We start from the raw sequence: 15582 nt of genomic DNA on the forward strand, positions 1-15582 counted from the left end.
AGAGAAAACAAAACAAAACTGGACAAGAAAATAAAATTTTCTTTAAAACAAAATCCACAGAAAAATTAAAGAAGATGCCGCACAATTTCAGCCTTGCACATATTACATAAAACGTAAAGTTCGATTGTTTATTTTTAACAAACCTTAGAGATAAGATGGCGATTTTTTTATTTACAACAGAAGTTACCAGATGAGTGACCTGTCAGCTGGTTGAGACTAATATAACATTTGAATAAAAACATGTACACCACTATTACAAACACTTAAATAAATAATTACAAATTTATAAATATCAGAGCTTTTCCTTTGATGATAAAAATATTTTTCACAAAATAACTTGCGGTTCAAAAGTGATAATTGCACTTAACGATAATCAAAGCAAACTACAAACAACATGATTGTATCGCCCACAACTTACAATTTACTTATTTACTTGACAGCCTTTCTTACAAAAAGTGCCGCTCGTAGACTATTTCTGTGATTAGCTGTAATTTTTAATTTGCTTAAATAATCTTCAATAATTACAATAAATATTAAATTGGAAAGCAAAGATAAAGATAGCCCTTGACCAATTATTTACAATGTAAGCGCCTCACCATGTCAAAATAAAGGCTGTGCGTGAGTGCGTGAGGACAGAGGAAAGTGGTTTACTGTGCAAATTCACCGAGTGACCGATGGCTGTTGAGAGGACTAAACTTTATTTTACATATTGTGCCAACATTTATTTTCCAATATACACCTCATCTCATGTATTCCTCCCACTTTTTTATTTTTCTATTCATGTCGGCTTGTGTGTATCTGTCATGTAACTGTCCTCCAGTCCATGTAAGTTTGTTTTTCACCAAAAGTGCAGTAAGCAGAAGACCACAAACAGAATGAGACCGACTGGTTGGGGGAGCAAACTAACACCTGACAACCAGGGACACCCTGCCTGTGGTGCTGCGATGACAAAGCATGGCGATACAATAAGTTAGTCCACGTATTTGGTGAAATGCCAGAGCTGAGACAGACTGTGAGGCTGGCAGGTCCTCATGACTGGTCCCACTGAGTCCAGGTCCAGACACAGGCCGGACATCACGTGCACGACGGCGCCCTCCTGGAACAAATACCCGTATGTAAAACATGCCACAGGGGAGACAAGTCTCCGACTAGCAAAGCCAGACCACGAGAAAAGATGTTAGTGTGTAAGTCAAGTGAATCGTCAAATAAAACATGCCCATGGAGGGTTGGTGACACCATAAAGAGGGTACATTGGCTGGTCTTTGTCTGGCATGTGACTGAGTGTGTAGGAGAAAGCTGCTAACTCAAACCATTAACATCACTACCACTCGGTTACACGGGCAAACTGTCTTTCCAGCATTCATTCTAGTAACAGCTCCACAACGTATTACTCCCCTTTCAATGACAACACAATTCGCTTAACAATCATATGGTTAATGCAGCATCTATTCTTGATAATAACCCTATAAGTAACTGACCTTCTTCAATGAATATTTCTTTTTGCCAAGAAAGAAAAAAGAAAAGAAAAATAGACACACATGAGCGCGCGCGAACACACAAGGAGAACATGGAGATTATCAGGTTTACCTTCATTCAAAGACAAAGTAAGATGAAGTAGATACTCAGAACTGGCATCGTGAATAATTAGAACAACGGGTTTTTACATCAAGAGAAACACAAAGTTACGGGACTGAGTGTGTGTACCTTGGAATGAGTCCACTTATCACGAGGTCCAATGATGCAGTCCTCCAGCTTGGGACGCCCTCCGTCCACCTTGTCTTTGACCACCACACACTGCAGGGTCGTGCGCAACAGACCTTCTCTAGTCAAGGAAAATCCCTGCAAAAAAGTCGTTTTTATTACATAAATAATAAGCCAATCGTATTTCTTTCCACTACAAAACAATTGCAATCACCTCAACCCACACAACTGATCTCTTGAGAGAAATAGTTGAAAAACATCTTTCTTGTCATCTCTATTTTCTTTGCCCGTATCTGATCATTATTGAATATTTTTGTTAAATAACTGCCTCGGATTTTTTTTTTGTGTGTTCTCTAAAACTGTTTCTTGAGATTAGGAATGTGATTTTATCTCCAGATCATCAAAGACTGGTTTTTCTTCCCATTAACAATGTTTGTGTTGGGACCTGTGTGGACAGCTTGTAGTGGCAGGGGTACACAAAGAGGTCGGCTGGCGCCTGGAAGACGTAGTTGTGGTTGTCGAGACACTGAGCGCTGACATTGTGCACGAGCTGTGGAAGAAGACATCAGGAAAGCTCTAATAATCTAGTACAAACATTCAATAAAAGTATTGTCGAGAACTCCCTTTCCACACATACAAATAAAATCTGATATTTCATTGGTTGGAATAAAACAGATTTTATAAATTTTAAAAATATTTGAAAACTTTTTCTCATGACATATCTTAACTCCAATCACAGAATGGATTATCTACAACATAATTGCATTCTTGGAGATATTTAAACAGTTTTAATTAAGTACTAGTCAAAGATAAATAGTGGTAAACATCAGGTGACATGGTAGAAACGTAATTAATCCCAGGTGACACACAAAAATGTGCACTCTTATCTCATTAAGCCCAGAAAAGCCGACTTGGACTTAGAACCCAGGAGTGACTTCCCCTTTATCATTTGATGTGTGGTCAGCTGAGCTGAATATTTCGTCTTCTAGGATTTGTAATAGGAGATGTAATGACAGCATGTTTGTAATGATAATAAGATAGTAAGCAAGTAATGATATTCTCAACAAGGTTTGCTCACCGAGCCCCAGGCCGTGACGTCACGGTCGTAGACACTCAGTTCCGGCCACACGTTGTCCAGGTACCAGGTGAAGTTGCGACATCCCAGCCGGTCCCTCAGCGCCTTCCTCTCACTCAGGTCGCCCTCGTCCACCGCCTGCACATCACGTGACCATCAGCCAAACCAACATCATCACACCGCGCAGGAGAGAAGTTTGTCTGACATCCTGTAGGACTCTACGACAGCTTTTATCTCTTCGATGCCACCTGGTTGGTAACTTTGCAAGCATCGTAAGAAACAATTGGCAGTGGGGACATCATGTTCAGAATAATTTGTTCCCATAATTTTGAAAATAAAAAAGTCTACAGAAAGAAAAAAAAACGTGTTATTGAAATGATGTTTGCTTGTGTCCAGGGAAACTGTTTGCAAGATTATTGAGATCCCCGAAGAGAGGAAAAGCAGATTTGAAGACTGAAGTAAAGGGAAATGTCAGGCGACAAGGAAGCAGGAAAAATTATGTTTAAGACAAATAAAATGAAGAGCTGTACACACAGAGCGAAATATGCACACACACACACAAAACCAACAACAAAAAACGTGACACTGCCAATGACCTATGTTAGTCAGGGTTATATACAGACAACAAGCCACCTAGACTACAGGCCAGAAGAGCAGTGATCGTGTCAATGATTTACTGTACCCAGACCACTATCTGTGATTAAACGGGTATCCTGCTGCTGTTTTAGTTTTTCACCTCGGCCTGACCGATCTTGAGTTCATATTAGCCACCAGGCTACGGTTAAGCAGTAAACATCCTAGTTGCCGATGCTTCAAAGTTCTATTACTAATTACTTGATAGTAAATGTCCTATTTGACCATGTTCCATTGTGAATTAAAGTAATTTCTAAAGTCCAATATTAAGTTTAGTTTTTATCTCGTTGAATAAATAGCAATATTTTCATTATTAAAGAAAGTGAGTTTGTTTTATTAAATCTGAGCTGACAGGAAGATAATAAGGACTGAAAAAACAAACAAAACAACAAAAAAAAAAAAACCAAAACAAAACAAAAAACACAACAACAACAACAACAACAACAACAACAACAACAACAACCCACAACGATTCCTGTTAAATTTTATGAACACGTCTTCAGCTTTGACTACATGTGTCAGTATAGACAAAGGAAGAAAGAATTTAGCAATATGCGAAGAAGTGACATGCACTGTATGATAAAAGCTCAACTCACGGCCATGTCATCAAAGTAATTTTCTACGAATTGTTTGTAAGGTCCCATCCACACTTGGACAGCTCTCTTGTAATTGAAGACTTCCACGGTGTGTCTGCCGCTAGGGAACTCGTAGGGCTGAAACCTGGCGATGTGACCCAGGTGTGAACAGGGCACGTGCACTAGTCGACCTCCGCACAGCCACACCTACAGGAAGATATGTAAAACACTTTGTGTTGAAGAATCTCCATGCCTTTACCATAAGGTTGAGAATCCCCTTTTAAGTAAAACATACACTTTGAAAATAGAAATACACTTTGAATTCCTTGTATTTTTTGCAAGTATTTAAGTGTAAAAAATATTTTGCTATTTACATATATGTGAGAATTAAGTATTTACGCCAACTCAAAGATAAACCAATAGACTGTTAGCATCTTCAACCCTTTCCACATAGTTGAAAATCCTGCGTCTGGATGATGAATTATCTTACGTGGAGAGTAGCTGATGATGATGGCTACCTACATTTGCTAGTAAGGCAACACATTACTCGATCTGCACAGGCAGGCAATAATTCGCCTGTCGCCAACTGTATCTCTTTCTTTGGCTTGAATACCCTCCCCCCATGTGTGAGAAAACCGGTAACCTTCCACCCGTCAAAATACGACTGCATGTGTCACCATGCCCTGTCTCACCATGCCTACAGTCATCATGCCCTATATAAGACTAACTCCCATCACACAAGACTCAGTATATTTATTCTCGATGTGAGACTCACACGCCAGGACATTTCCAGGTTTTCCCCGCCCCACACCTTCATGCCCATGTCGTAGCCTCCCAGCTCGTGGAAATATTTTCTGTCCATGGCAAATGCTGCTCCGACCATCACCGCACCTCTGTACATAGAAATCGAACAAGAAGATAACAGTGTCTTTTTTTATTTATTAAATTCATCTTGTGTGAATCAAACACAGAAAACACTTATTCTTGCTTCATATTGTCCCAATCTCAGCTTTCAAGCAAGCAAGCAAACAAACAAACAAACAAACAAACAAACAAACAAACAGACACATTGTATCAATTGATATGTGTTCCAATTAAATATTATTATCTATATGTACCTATCATTTTCCTTTTGACACACAAAGAGCTTTTGTCTGGACTTACTACAAATTTATATTTTAGTTCCCTCAAGAAAATCTATAAAAGATGTGAAGTGCAACCTACGGGCGAGGGCTGAGTGGGGAGGGGCCGACCTGGTCCTGGCGGAAGAAGGTCTCAAAGAAGCCATGCTCCAGACGAAGCCGTAGCGCGGGAGGTAGCCGCGGTGGAAGTAGTATTCTAGTGTATGAGCATTGACATAGTCCAGCACCGACATCGCCACCGTCCGACGGTCAGCCTTGATCTCCGTCAACAGCGGCTGCAACCTGTACTTACATCCCTTCTTCTTTAGTCTCTTTGTATGTCTGGCTCTTTAGTGAGCAAGAATTGTTAATGTCAGCTTAAATACAATAACAAGCGGTCATCATGATCATAATCCATCATCCCTCCTCCTCCTCCTCATCATCATCCTCGTCGTCGTCGTCGTCGTCGTCGTCGTTGTCATCATCATCATCATTAGACTTGACATAACTTGAACGATTTACCAGTCTATGTTTACTTCCATGTGGCTGTCAAAGAAAACAAGGACATCCCCCGTACACTGGTGCACTCCAGACTGGCGAGCCCCGATGAGACCCTGTCGATGAGGCAATCGCAGGACACGGACGAGGTCACGTGGGAAGTGGTCCTGTAAGTAGTCATCCAGGGGCTGTCCGAGCTCGGCTGTCCACAGACAAGAAGACAAAACCAGTTTTTCTATCCACTCTCTTTCTCTGTGAATCCTTTATTCTTGACATCGTCCCTAACTCATACACAGCTATGACCACAACCACACCAATGACACACTACAAGACATAAATAAACATACTGCTGTCAGCTGTCACATGTACATCAGTTTTACAAGAGTGGAAGATGAAAAACTTTAAATGCTGTGTAGTACTTTGAAAACTTCGTCAGAATCCAAAGAAGTGTACACGTGCTATCCAAATATTTCTCACTTGTACTTTTCTCTTACTGAAGAAAGATTAGTATGGGTATATGTAAAGGGCACGTATTTCATTCTTTCTCCCTGCTGTTGCCATCTACAAGCTTATTGCGAAACCCAGGTGTGGATCAAAAACGAAGGGGGAGTGTGGATATAGAAAATGGAAAACATAATTATAAAACATGTATACAGAATATAAAAGTCCATTCATTCCTGCGTCATCAGAAACAACAATCTAACGAACTGGCTGTGGATAATAGCTTCAAGTTAAATAAACATGAATTTATCAACTGTGTTGAAAACTATAACAACAAAAATACGGAAAAGAATTTTTAAAAAGCCCCTCAGGTCTTCTTGCGATAGAAACGAAAATGTTCGATCTGTATGACTATGGCTTAGGTAAAAATCCGTAAGTCGATCTCTGGCGACTTTGTTTTCCCACATTATTCCGAAGCACGCAGACAAACTTCTGCAGATGTAAACAACAAAAAAAGTTTTATACCTCGTGTACACAAACGAAATTCTTAAAATCAAATAATATCATGATTAATACAGCATAAGGCTGTAACATATCAAATTAAATATATTAACATATCAAAAAACATATCAAATTAAATATAAATTAATTCAATATTTGCAAATACAACTTCAAAATAGTTTTTTTTTTTTTGCCGGTTTAGTTAACAACAGGGGTGGGCAATTAATTTTCCCAAGGGGCCGCATGAGAAATTGGGATGGTTTTAGAGGGCCGGACTAATATAGTTAACTCAGTTTTACCCAATACTGTATATATACTGGCGGGCGGGCAAGCGGCGGGCCGGTCAGAGACAGGAGACGGGCCGGATCCGGCCCGCGGGCCGGCGTTTGCCCTGGTCTGGACTAGAGGTCTTGTCTGTGATGGTACCTGCTTTCTTCATAGTAGCGACTACAAGGGAGACAGACGAAGACAGCAGTCGCCATATTTGGCGGGGAGGGGAAAGGGAGAGGAGGTGTATTCGAGGACTTATTTCGGGGAAACACAATTGGTCGAGTCATGTTGTAAACCAGACCTGGGCAAAGGCCGGCCCGCGGGCCGCATCCGGCTCCCCTCCTGTCTCTGACCGGCCCGCCCGCTGGCCAGCCCGCCAGTATATATATATATACAGTATTGGGTAACACTGAGTTAACTATATTAGTCCGGCCCTCTAAAACCATCCCAGTTTCTCATGCGGCCCCTTGGGAAAATTAATTGCCCACCCCTGCTCTAGTCTTTATCTCTTTTCCTGTGAATGTTTCTCTCTGGCTGAATTATGCTTCAAAGACCAATATGTATATAAATTTCGAAATATCCTTTTAATCTGTGACTATCGGGATTAGAGAGTGTATAACAAATGAACTCAAGACATGAATTACTCATGGTGCTGTGGTCGTCCACGAGAATAATTTCCTGCACCAGGTGGCGCGGCGTTCTGTTGACAATGGAGTAGACTGTCCTCAGCAGCACTGAGGGCCACTCATCGTGGAAGGGTACAATGATGCTGGCTGTCGGAAGATCGTGAGCATAGCTGAGCTTCTCGCACCTGAATCATAAATACAGGAAAGAACATCTTTAGTCAACATTTCCTTTTATTACAGGTTTTCCTAACTAAAATAATAAACATGTACTTACGCTGGAAATGGAGCTTCTTCACAAGGTTAATCTAACAACGCGGTTTGAATCGTTTACATTTTACACAATTAGGGTCTTAATTAAAGGTGACTGTGTGAAATGTGTAGGGGGAAGGGATATGTTTGCATACTATGGAGACGGACCAGGAGAATTATAAAGTATTGACATCCATTCATTAAAACCCAAGTTGGAGAATAAAGTGAGAGAAGACTACTTGTGTCTGGGAGATACAGTCAACTATTCTTTCTTCCTTTGCTCTACAAAGCTTTGTCATTGATATATCAACTTTTACCATACACAGCTTTAATACCTACCATAGAGAGCTTTAGTATTTTGCAATATTTAACTTCAGCCTTGTCAAGATGTCAGTCTAGGCTATCTTTCTGCCACACTGGCAATCACCCTTGATCCTTGCGTTACACGACCTTAGATACAAGCACGTGACTGTCGTGACTGTCGTATGACTAGCCCCTAAATTACACTTCACATCATTCCTTGCCGCCGACTGGGGACCGTGCACCTGAGGGATTGTGGGTAACCAGGGGGCAGTTGAGGGAACATCCCTAGATAGCACTGACACATTTTATAAACGTTTAAAAACTGCTAACATGGTTGTAATAAGGTTAAAGTTTCAGATGAAATATTTTATAAACCTAAAAGAATTTTTTTTAAATAAAACATTTTTAATATATTTTAAATTGTTAGAAAATAAAACGTTAAAAACAAAAATTGTAAATAAATGTTTTATAAAAATTTAAAACGTTAAAATTAAGATACTGACAATCTTTACAATAAAGCATTTTTAAAGACTGTTATATTTGTCTTATCGCTAGTCGTGATATTTTAAAATCTTTGCAGTTTTTAAAACATCTATGATACGTAACTAAATATTTGTTATTCTTCTTGTGGATTCACGTATTCCCGTGATTCCATGCGGCGCGACATTTTCTCTGCAGTTGTATGAGTCTGTGCCATAAAACCAGATTGTATCAAGTGTTATCTGCTCGAAGAATTCTAGCAGCAGGACTTGTTAGTGGTCAAGACTGAGAGCCTGAGTGAACACAGCCATCTTCCCTCTTTTAACAAGCTTACAAACCTATTCTCTGCTGGCAGAGGAAGGAATGCAGTCTACATTCTTGGAGCAGAATAGTATTACTGTAGCATGCAGTTTATTATCTTCGAGGCCAAATAAATATGACACATTGAGAAAGGAAAGTATTGCAAATTTCAGTCACAACTTATGAGACTTTGCTAACAACCTCTGACTCACAGTATTAATGACACAGTCTCTCAGTTTTACTGTCTTACTTGTCTTTCACCATCTCTTATTCACTCTCGATCACACTCATTTTCACTCTTTCTCTCATATGTACTCATATTTTCTAAATCGCAACTTCTTACCTATTGTCATTCACAATCATTCTAATGCGTGTGCGCGCACACACCCACATACACACACGCATACACATTTGTTTTTACCCGCTTTCACTCGCACACTTTCATTCCCATTCTCTCTCGCACACTCACAATCTCTCACTTTTCTCACTTTCTCACTCACACTCTCACTAATACTCTTCTGTTGACCTCTTGCTCACGATCTCTCACTCACATTCAAAATATATCACTTATAAACACTCTCTCTTTTATTTAATTTCTATCTCTAACTCACTTTCAGTCTCCCTCTGTCTCTCTCCGATTCATTTTGCACAATCTTTTACTCAATCTTTCTCACTCTCAATCACTAAGTTTCACTTAGTCTCTTACTCCGACACCCTTTAATTCATAAAGTTTTTCTTGCATTCAGTCACACTGTCATTGAACACTCTTTTACACAATTTGTTACAGGCTGTGTTTTACACTCTCTCAATAACTCACTTTCTCCCCTGTTCGATGAGTGACATCGATAAAAGCTTTCAAAAAATCACTGTAATTTTTTACAATCAGACTCTCTTGTATGACTATTTACGTCTTATTTCATCTTACTTTTTTCAAAGCTTTTGATTGAGAAGTAGACCAGGTATCAAATTGGGAAGCGGTGTACAGACTGACACACAATGAGAACCAAAACAAGTAATCAACACTAACGACAAGACATTTTGTTAAAGACAGGGCAGTAATATTGTATATCATTGCAAAGAAACAATTCCTTCAGCTAGCCATTCATCTTGCGCTTGACCTTTGAGCTCTTCAGCTCCTTATCGTGAGCTACTCACCCATCGAGCCGGGAGTCTGGCACCATGCGGTTCAGAGGTATGAGGTCAGAAGCCAGGACGTTGAGGTTGAACTTCAGCTTTAGGGCATCTGCTTCATCTTTCTCTTCGCCCACGAAAGTGATGCCCCTTCCTCTCTCACCTGACAATGTTGGGTCGTTCTCTCCATAAGTATCAATGAGGGGGTTGCCGGTCTGTGTCTTCTCATTTTTTCGAAACTCATCAGCAGTTATCGTGACCGGAAATGCAGATGCCAGCTTGCTTAGAAGAAATGGCATCAAGTCTAACGGTGCTCCGTAAGTCGAGTTGCTGTTGAGGATGTACAAGGGCCTTTTTCTGCGCGTACTTACATCGACGACTTCCCTGCGCCCATTTATGCACTTATCCAGGTCAAAGGCGCTTTGTGATGAGTTGAGAAAAAGAGCGAAATGGACGAAAGTAATAGTGCCCACAGAAAGAAGAAAAAAAGTGTATCTTATGCGCAGACGCATTGCAATGGTCAGGTCTCCTGTCTTTTATATCCTGTGATAACTCTCTGCCCCGGCAGTACCTGTCCAGAACAAAAACAACAAAAAACCCCAGGCTATTAATAACTCCTCTTCATTGGGTGCATAGAAAGCACAAAACAAGGACAAAGCAAAGAAACATTAGATTCCTTGATGACGGGCCCGTGCGGACCGCCATCTCGCGGCAGTTTACTTTCCTTCTTCCCTTTTCTTCCCTTTTTTGTAAAGCTCGGCCTCCTAGGGATTGCTACATCAAAGCGGGTAGAAGAGTGCGGGTGCCACACCAGTGGTCGAGAAAGAACGAAAAAGAAGATAAAAAGAATAATAGGAGAAATAAATCTCAGAAGACAGTTAAAATAAGAAAACAACAGGATGTTTGGTTGCCTATTTGTTGTCACTGGCATTAAATCATTTCTCTTGAACACGCACGCACGCACGCACGCACGCACCCATACTGCACTTGATTTTCCGGTGTTTAGTACCAATCCAGATATCTTTCCAAATATATCGAAAGTGCTCATAGTTTCTTTAAAAGGGAGTTTGTTATCGTCCAGTGCTATTTAAGTATCATCTGCATATTGACCTGTTTGACTTTTAGAGTTGTGAATTTTTATACCTTTTATACATTTGTTTTTCCTGATCATAATACCTAGAATTTCTATGCACAAAATGAATAAATAAGGTGAGATGAAGTCCCCCTGCCTGCATCCTCTTTTCATTTGGAACCATTCTGATAGTGTGCCATACACTGACACACTTGATCTAATATTTGTATGAAAGGTGGTGATCCTTTTACAGAAAAAGTGGGCTAAATCCGAAGGAATATAGAACATTAAGCATAAAACTAAAACTGATACTGTCGAAGGCTTTTTCAAAATCCATGCATATTAGTAAATCAGGTTGTTTATTTGCATTTAAATATTCCATAAGATCGTATATCAGTCTAATATCCCCAAGGTATCTTCCACTGATAAAGCCAGACTGATCCTCATAGATAAGAGATGGTAAAATTGTTTTCATTCTATTCGCAATACATGCTGCACCAATCTTATATATAATTTAAAAGAGTGGCTGGCCTCCAGTTCCTGATTTGATCTCTGGGCTTACCCATTTTAGGTATACATATAATTACACCTTCTTTTTGTGTAGCTGATAACTCTCTCTTTAAAAAGCCTTCCTTTAGTGATCTCGTGGTTCTGTAAAAGCAAGAGAAATGCAGACTTTCAACGTCCGAATAACCCGAACTGTCTCTGTGTTTTGGTGTTGACGGCTGGCTATGTTGTTAACGGTGTACCAACGTGACGGAGTACACTGTAAGCGGAGCTAGTTGAGAGCACAAATTTTGCTAGCGGATAATTAATTAATGGATCGGTTCTGGGGGGCTGAAATTTACAGGTTAGGTTTGTATCGCCTATATCTATACCGATAGCTGCAAAAAATGTAAACCATTCAGGTTGGTCTTTAAGCTTAATCTCAAGTATGGCGTCCAGTCGTGTCTGTAGGTGGTGTTATCTATTTGTGTATTTATCTATTTGTGTATACACAAATGCCTACTAATAACAATTCCCTGTCGTTTTTCTATACTGACGTGCGTGCTACAACATGACAATGAGAGTAGGACCTAGAATGTGATGGTGAAAAGACTGCAGTGCTCACCCTTTGTAAATTGTGTCGTCATCGTGCTAAAGGACATAAGCACATCTTACAAAATGGATGCACAGAAGTATTACAAAAATAAAGAAAAGACGATACAAAACTTTAAAACTTTATAAAAATTTGAGATTCACAAAAGACAGGAGGTCAAAAAGATCAGCTATGTTTTATAAGAAAGATACGATTCCGTCAATACAACGAAAGTGAGATGACATACTAAGTCATACAATGCAAAAACAGTATTAAAAAGTCATTTAGCCAATAAATACACACACAAACACATTACAGAGCTTCAGTATTCCTTAAGTTTAAAAGCACACATTTTGAATCACAAGTATTTTCTAATGATAGATTAAAGGATAACAATTTAAATAAATTGTACGATAAAATACATATGAAAAACTGTCCAAATATCTCTACGAATTAACGTAATGAGCGAATAAAACTTATAACACTTCCTTACCTATGTTAAACAAACGCTAATGGGCAATTTGTGACGATAAACATTGCATACATCAGTCATTAACAAATTCATGCTATCATATATTAAAATCCTCTTTTCGAGCAAATATAAAGGGCTCCAGCTTTCGACGCTCCATTTCACTAATGAATCGCACCAATACTTGGTAGAGCCTCAAATTTAGTCATGTGACTTTACCAGGAAGGGGACTTATTTTAACCTATGCAAAGTACATCACTCGGTTCATGAAAAGTAGTTTATTAGCAGCTCACCACTCCGCGCCTACAGTTTCCTCTATTCAAAATGCTCAGCTCTACTCCACTCAGGAATCAAACCCGACACATCTGATGAAGCAAATTAGTTCTATGACTAAAGGTTCTGCACACGCACAACTCCTCCTACAAATGAACAAATGGTCGTTGACTAAGGAACTCGTAAAACAGCCCCGAGTGCTTGTCAGGGACACACTGAATCCGGACAATACATACCAGCAAACACTGGGTCCCATACATGTTCTTTACACATCCATTACATAACTTACTCTCACCCTTAAAGTCATAAGACTAAAGTTGATTCTCCATTGAGAAGTTCAGACTTCCACACTCAACCGTCTCTCAAGTTGGAATCGCAACAGGTAACACCAACGCCCCACACCGGTGTTGAAACGTAAACAGAATAACAAAAGGTCACAAGTTCAAGCGAAGTCAATGAACGACAACATGCTCTCTCTTTCTCTCAAACACACACACACATACACACCATTGAATTATCTCCCTTGTTTGTACCGCAAATGACATCCACTCGACGATCTACTGCAGCTGGTGCACCTGGTGCTGACTGTGCAGACACTTCAGACTGACGAGTACGACGTGACGACTTCTATAATCCTTGACAGCTGGTGCTGGCTGTGCCGAAAGTTCATCTGAGGTTCAGCAGCTGGACAGCACATGGCACAAACGATTTCTGTTGTCTGTTACTTTTACATGTTGGCATGGGATGTCGTTTACCTGAGCTTAATAATACAAATTCTCTCGTTAGTACATGTTCAGGTATAGACACAATGCTTGAAGCTTTCCTTACTATTTGTTGATCACACAAAGAAACTACATCCCTTTGTTTGATAACAGAACAGTCGTGGACAAGACTTTTTAGACTATTCCTTTCATAGACCGATAGATTGAGAAACCAGTAGACAAAAAGAAAAGATAAAAGACTCAATAAACGACGGATAGAAACAGTCTAAGATTGCCTGACTAACTGAAAAAAATTATTGAGCTAACGAAGAAGGTACATTCTATGTTTGCCACGTTTAACAATGTGTTCGGTGTTCAAATTCCATTTGAGGTGGCAATCAAAAATAGCTCCCAGATGCCTGAAAGATTAAACAGTTTCAAGAGATTTACAGTGTATCCCACTGGGAGCAACAAAGTCCTCTCTGATTCTCCTGAAGTCTATATTTACTTCTTTTGTTTAGTCTATATTTAACTTCAGAAAATTGTCGTCGCACCACTGTACAAAATTTGTTAAGGCATTACTATGATCTTGGTTATGTTCCTGCAGAGCAGTTAACAATGCAGTGTCATGAGAGAAGCTGTTTTCCTCTCTACTTCTGCAGCTGTCCGTGTACATCATAAACAACATAGGCGATAGACAACAGACTTGTGGGGACTCAGTGATTGTAAGAACAGTATCCGAATAATATCACCCATCCCCTTCATTTAGGAAAATTGCAGTGGGTCCAATTTACTCTCTACAAATGTTAATATGGGATTTTAGACAATTTTCTTGAGAGTTTTCATTACGAGGGAGGTTAGTGCATTTGGCCGCAAATCATTCGGCTGACTAGGATTAGATATTTTGGGGGAGTGGGACGATGCTGGAAGGTTTCCAGATTGCTGGAATGTACCCATAGTCCAGAGAGACTTGAAAGAGATGTTGAAACACTCCGCCCAACTGCACAGCACAGCAGTGCCAGACACGCCCACAGATCCCATCAGCCCCTGCGATCTGTTAACCTTGACCCGCTTTAACGATTCCATCACACGGATTTGAGCAATTACTGACATCTATTGTCAGCCATCACCTCGTGTGTCATTCTTGTCAATGACATTTTCTGGACGCAGCCGCGGTAAAGTTGAAGAAAAATGAACAAATAGCAAAATAAAAAACTGATCAATGCGTACGTGTCATCTACGGTGTCACCGATCACCGCAACTAAAAAATATATCCATGGTATTCATATTGCCATGGCATAGCGTCGCACGAACTGTTTCATCCTACACTTTGTGCGAGTTTGTTGCCTGTCTCGCGGTAAGTCGCTGCGATCTGCGCGGTTCGGACACGATAGGGACTCATTTTGGTACTGTCATCTGACACACAGACACTGTTACTTCTGGCACCACAGGCATTGTCACAAGAGTTCTGTGGTGATGGTTTGGAAGAGTAGCATACCACCCTGGCGTTTCCTCTTCACTGTCGTCATCCTGAAGGTATGGCGCCTCCCGCAGTTGAATGTCCTTTATCTTGGAGTATACCAAATGATCGTCTAGTACACGAAGAAGACTGAAATTAAACAGTTCGGCATGGTGGTCTGCATTAACCTCTGGAAAGTGGCTGTGTGGACGTCAGACCCATTGGCATCCTGGAACGGGCGTGTTGCCAGCGGCCCTAGCCAGTCCTTTTGTTGACAATGTCTTCTCAAGATGAAGCTTCATGCACGGCTGCCTTACTGCCTGCGCCACATCTTCCGGTAGAGTCCATTTATCCGATCAAGGACGTTCTTCCCTAGTAGAAGCGACACGCGCCTCCTGCGCTCACTTGTGACCACATCGACCAGGTCCTTGACCACCAGGATAGGAACGTCCTCAGACGCTGGCCGTAAACATGTCCACCACCGCCACTCCTGAGTTTGTTTTTAGCTGTAAGTCCTGTATGTGCCTCGTGCCCACTCGTCAGTGACCGTCGTTACCTCACTGCCGGTGTCGAGCAACGCCATCACTCAACTGCCATAAATGACAACCTCCGCCGTCGGACATTTT

At 40.5% G+C, this 15582-nt stretch overlaps 1 protein-coding gene across 1 annotated transcript; it reads right to left on the bottom strand.

Moving 5' to 3' along the window:
- Positions 1-99: 99 nt before the first annotated feature.
- On the bottom strand, positions 100-13179 carry LOC112554626 (inactive polypeptide N-acetylgalactosaminyltransferase-like protein 5). The gene is given in 12 exon segments (XM_025222535.1): positions 100-1096; positions 1705-1839; positions 2147-2251; positions 2780-2914; positions 4006-4191; positions 4760-4877; positions 5209-5269; positions 5272-5408; positions 5628-5805; positions 7460-7626; positions 9929-10475; positions 13092-13179. Coding segments are annotated over 11 exon segments (1836 nt in total). The 5' UTR covers positions 10417-10475; positions 13092-13179; the 3' UTR covers positions 100-970.
- Between the last annotated feature and the right edge of the window lie 2403 nt (positions 13180-15582).

This window comes from Pomacea canaliculata, linkage group LG13 (genome assembly GCF_003073045.1).
Source record: "Pomacea canaliculata isolate SZHN2017 linkage group LG13, ASM307304v1, whole genome shotgun sequence".
Taxonomy (NCBI): Eukaryota; Metazoa; Mollusca; class Gastropoda; order Architaenioglossa; family Ampullariidae; genus Pomacea; species Pomacea canaliculata.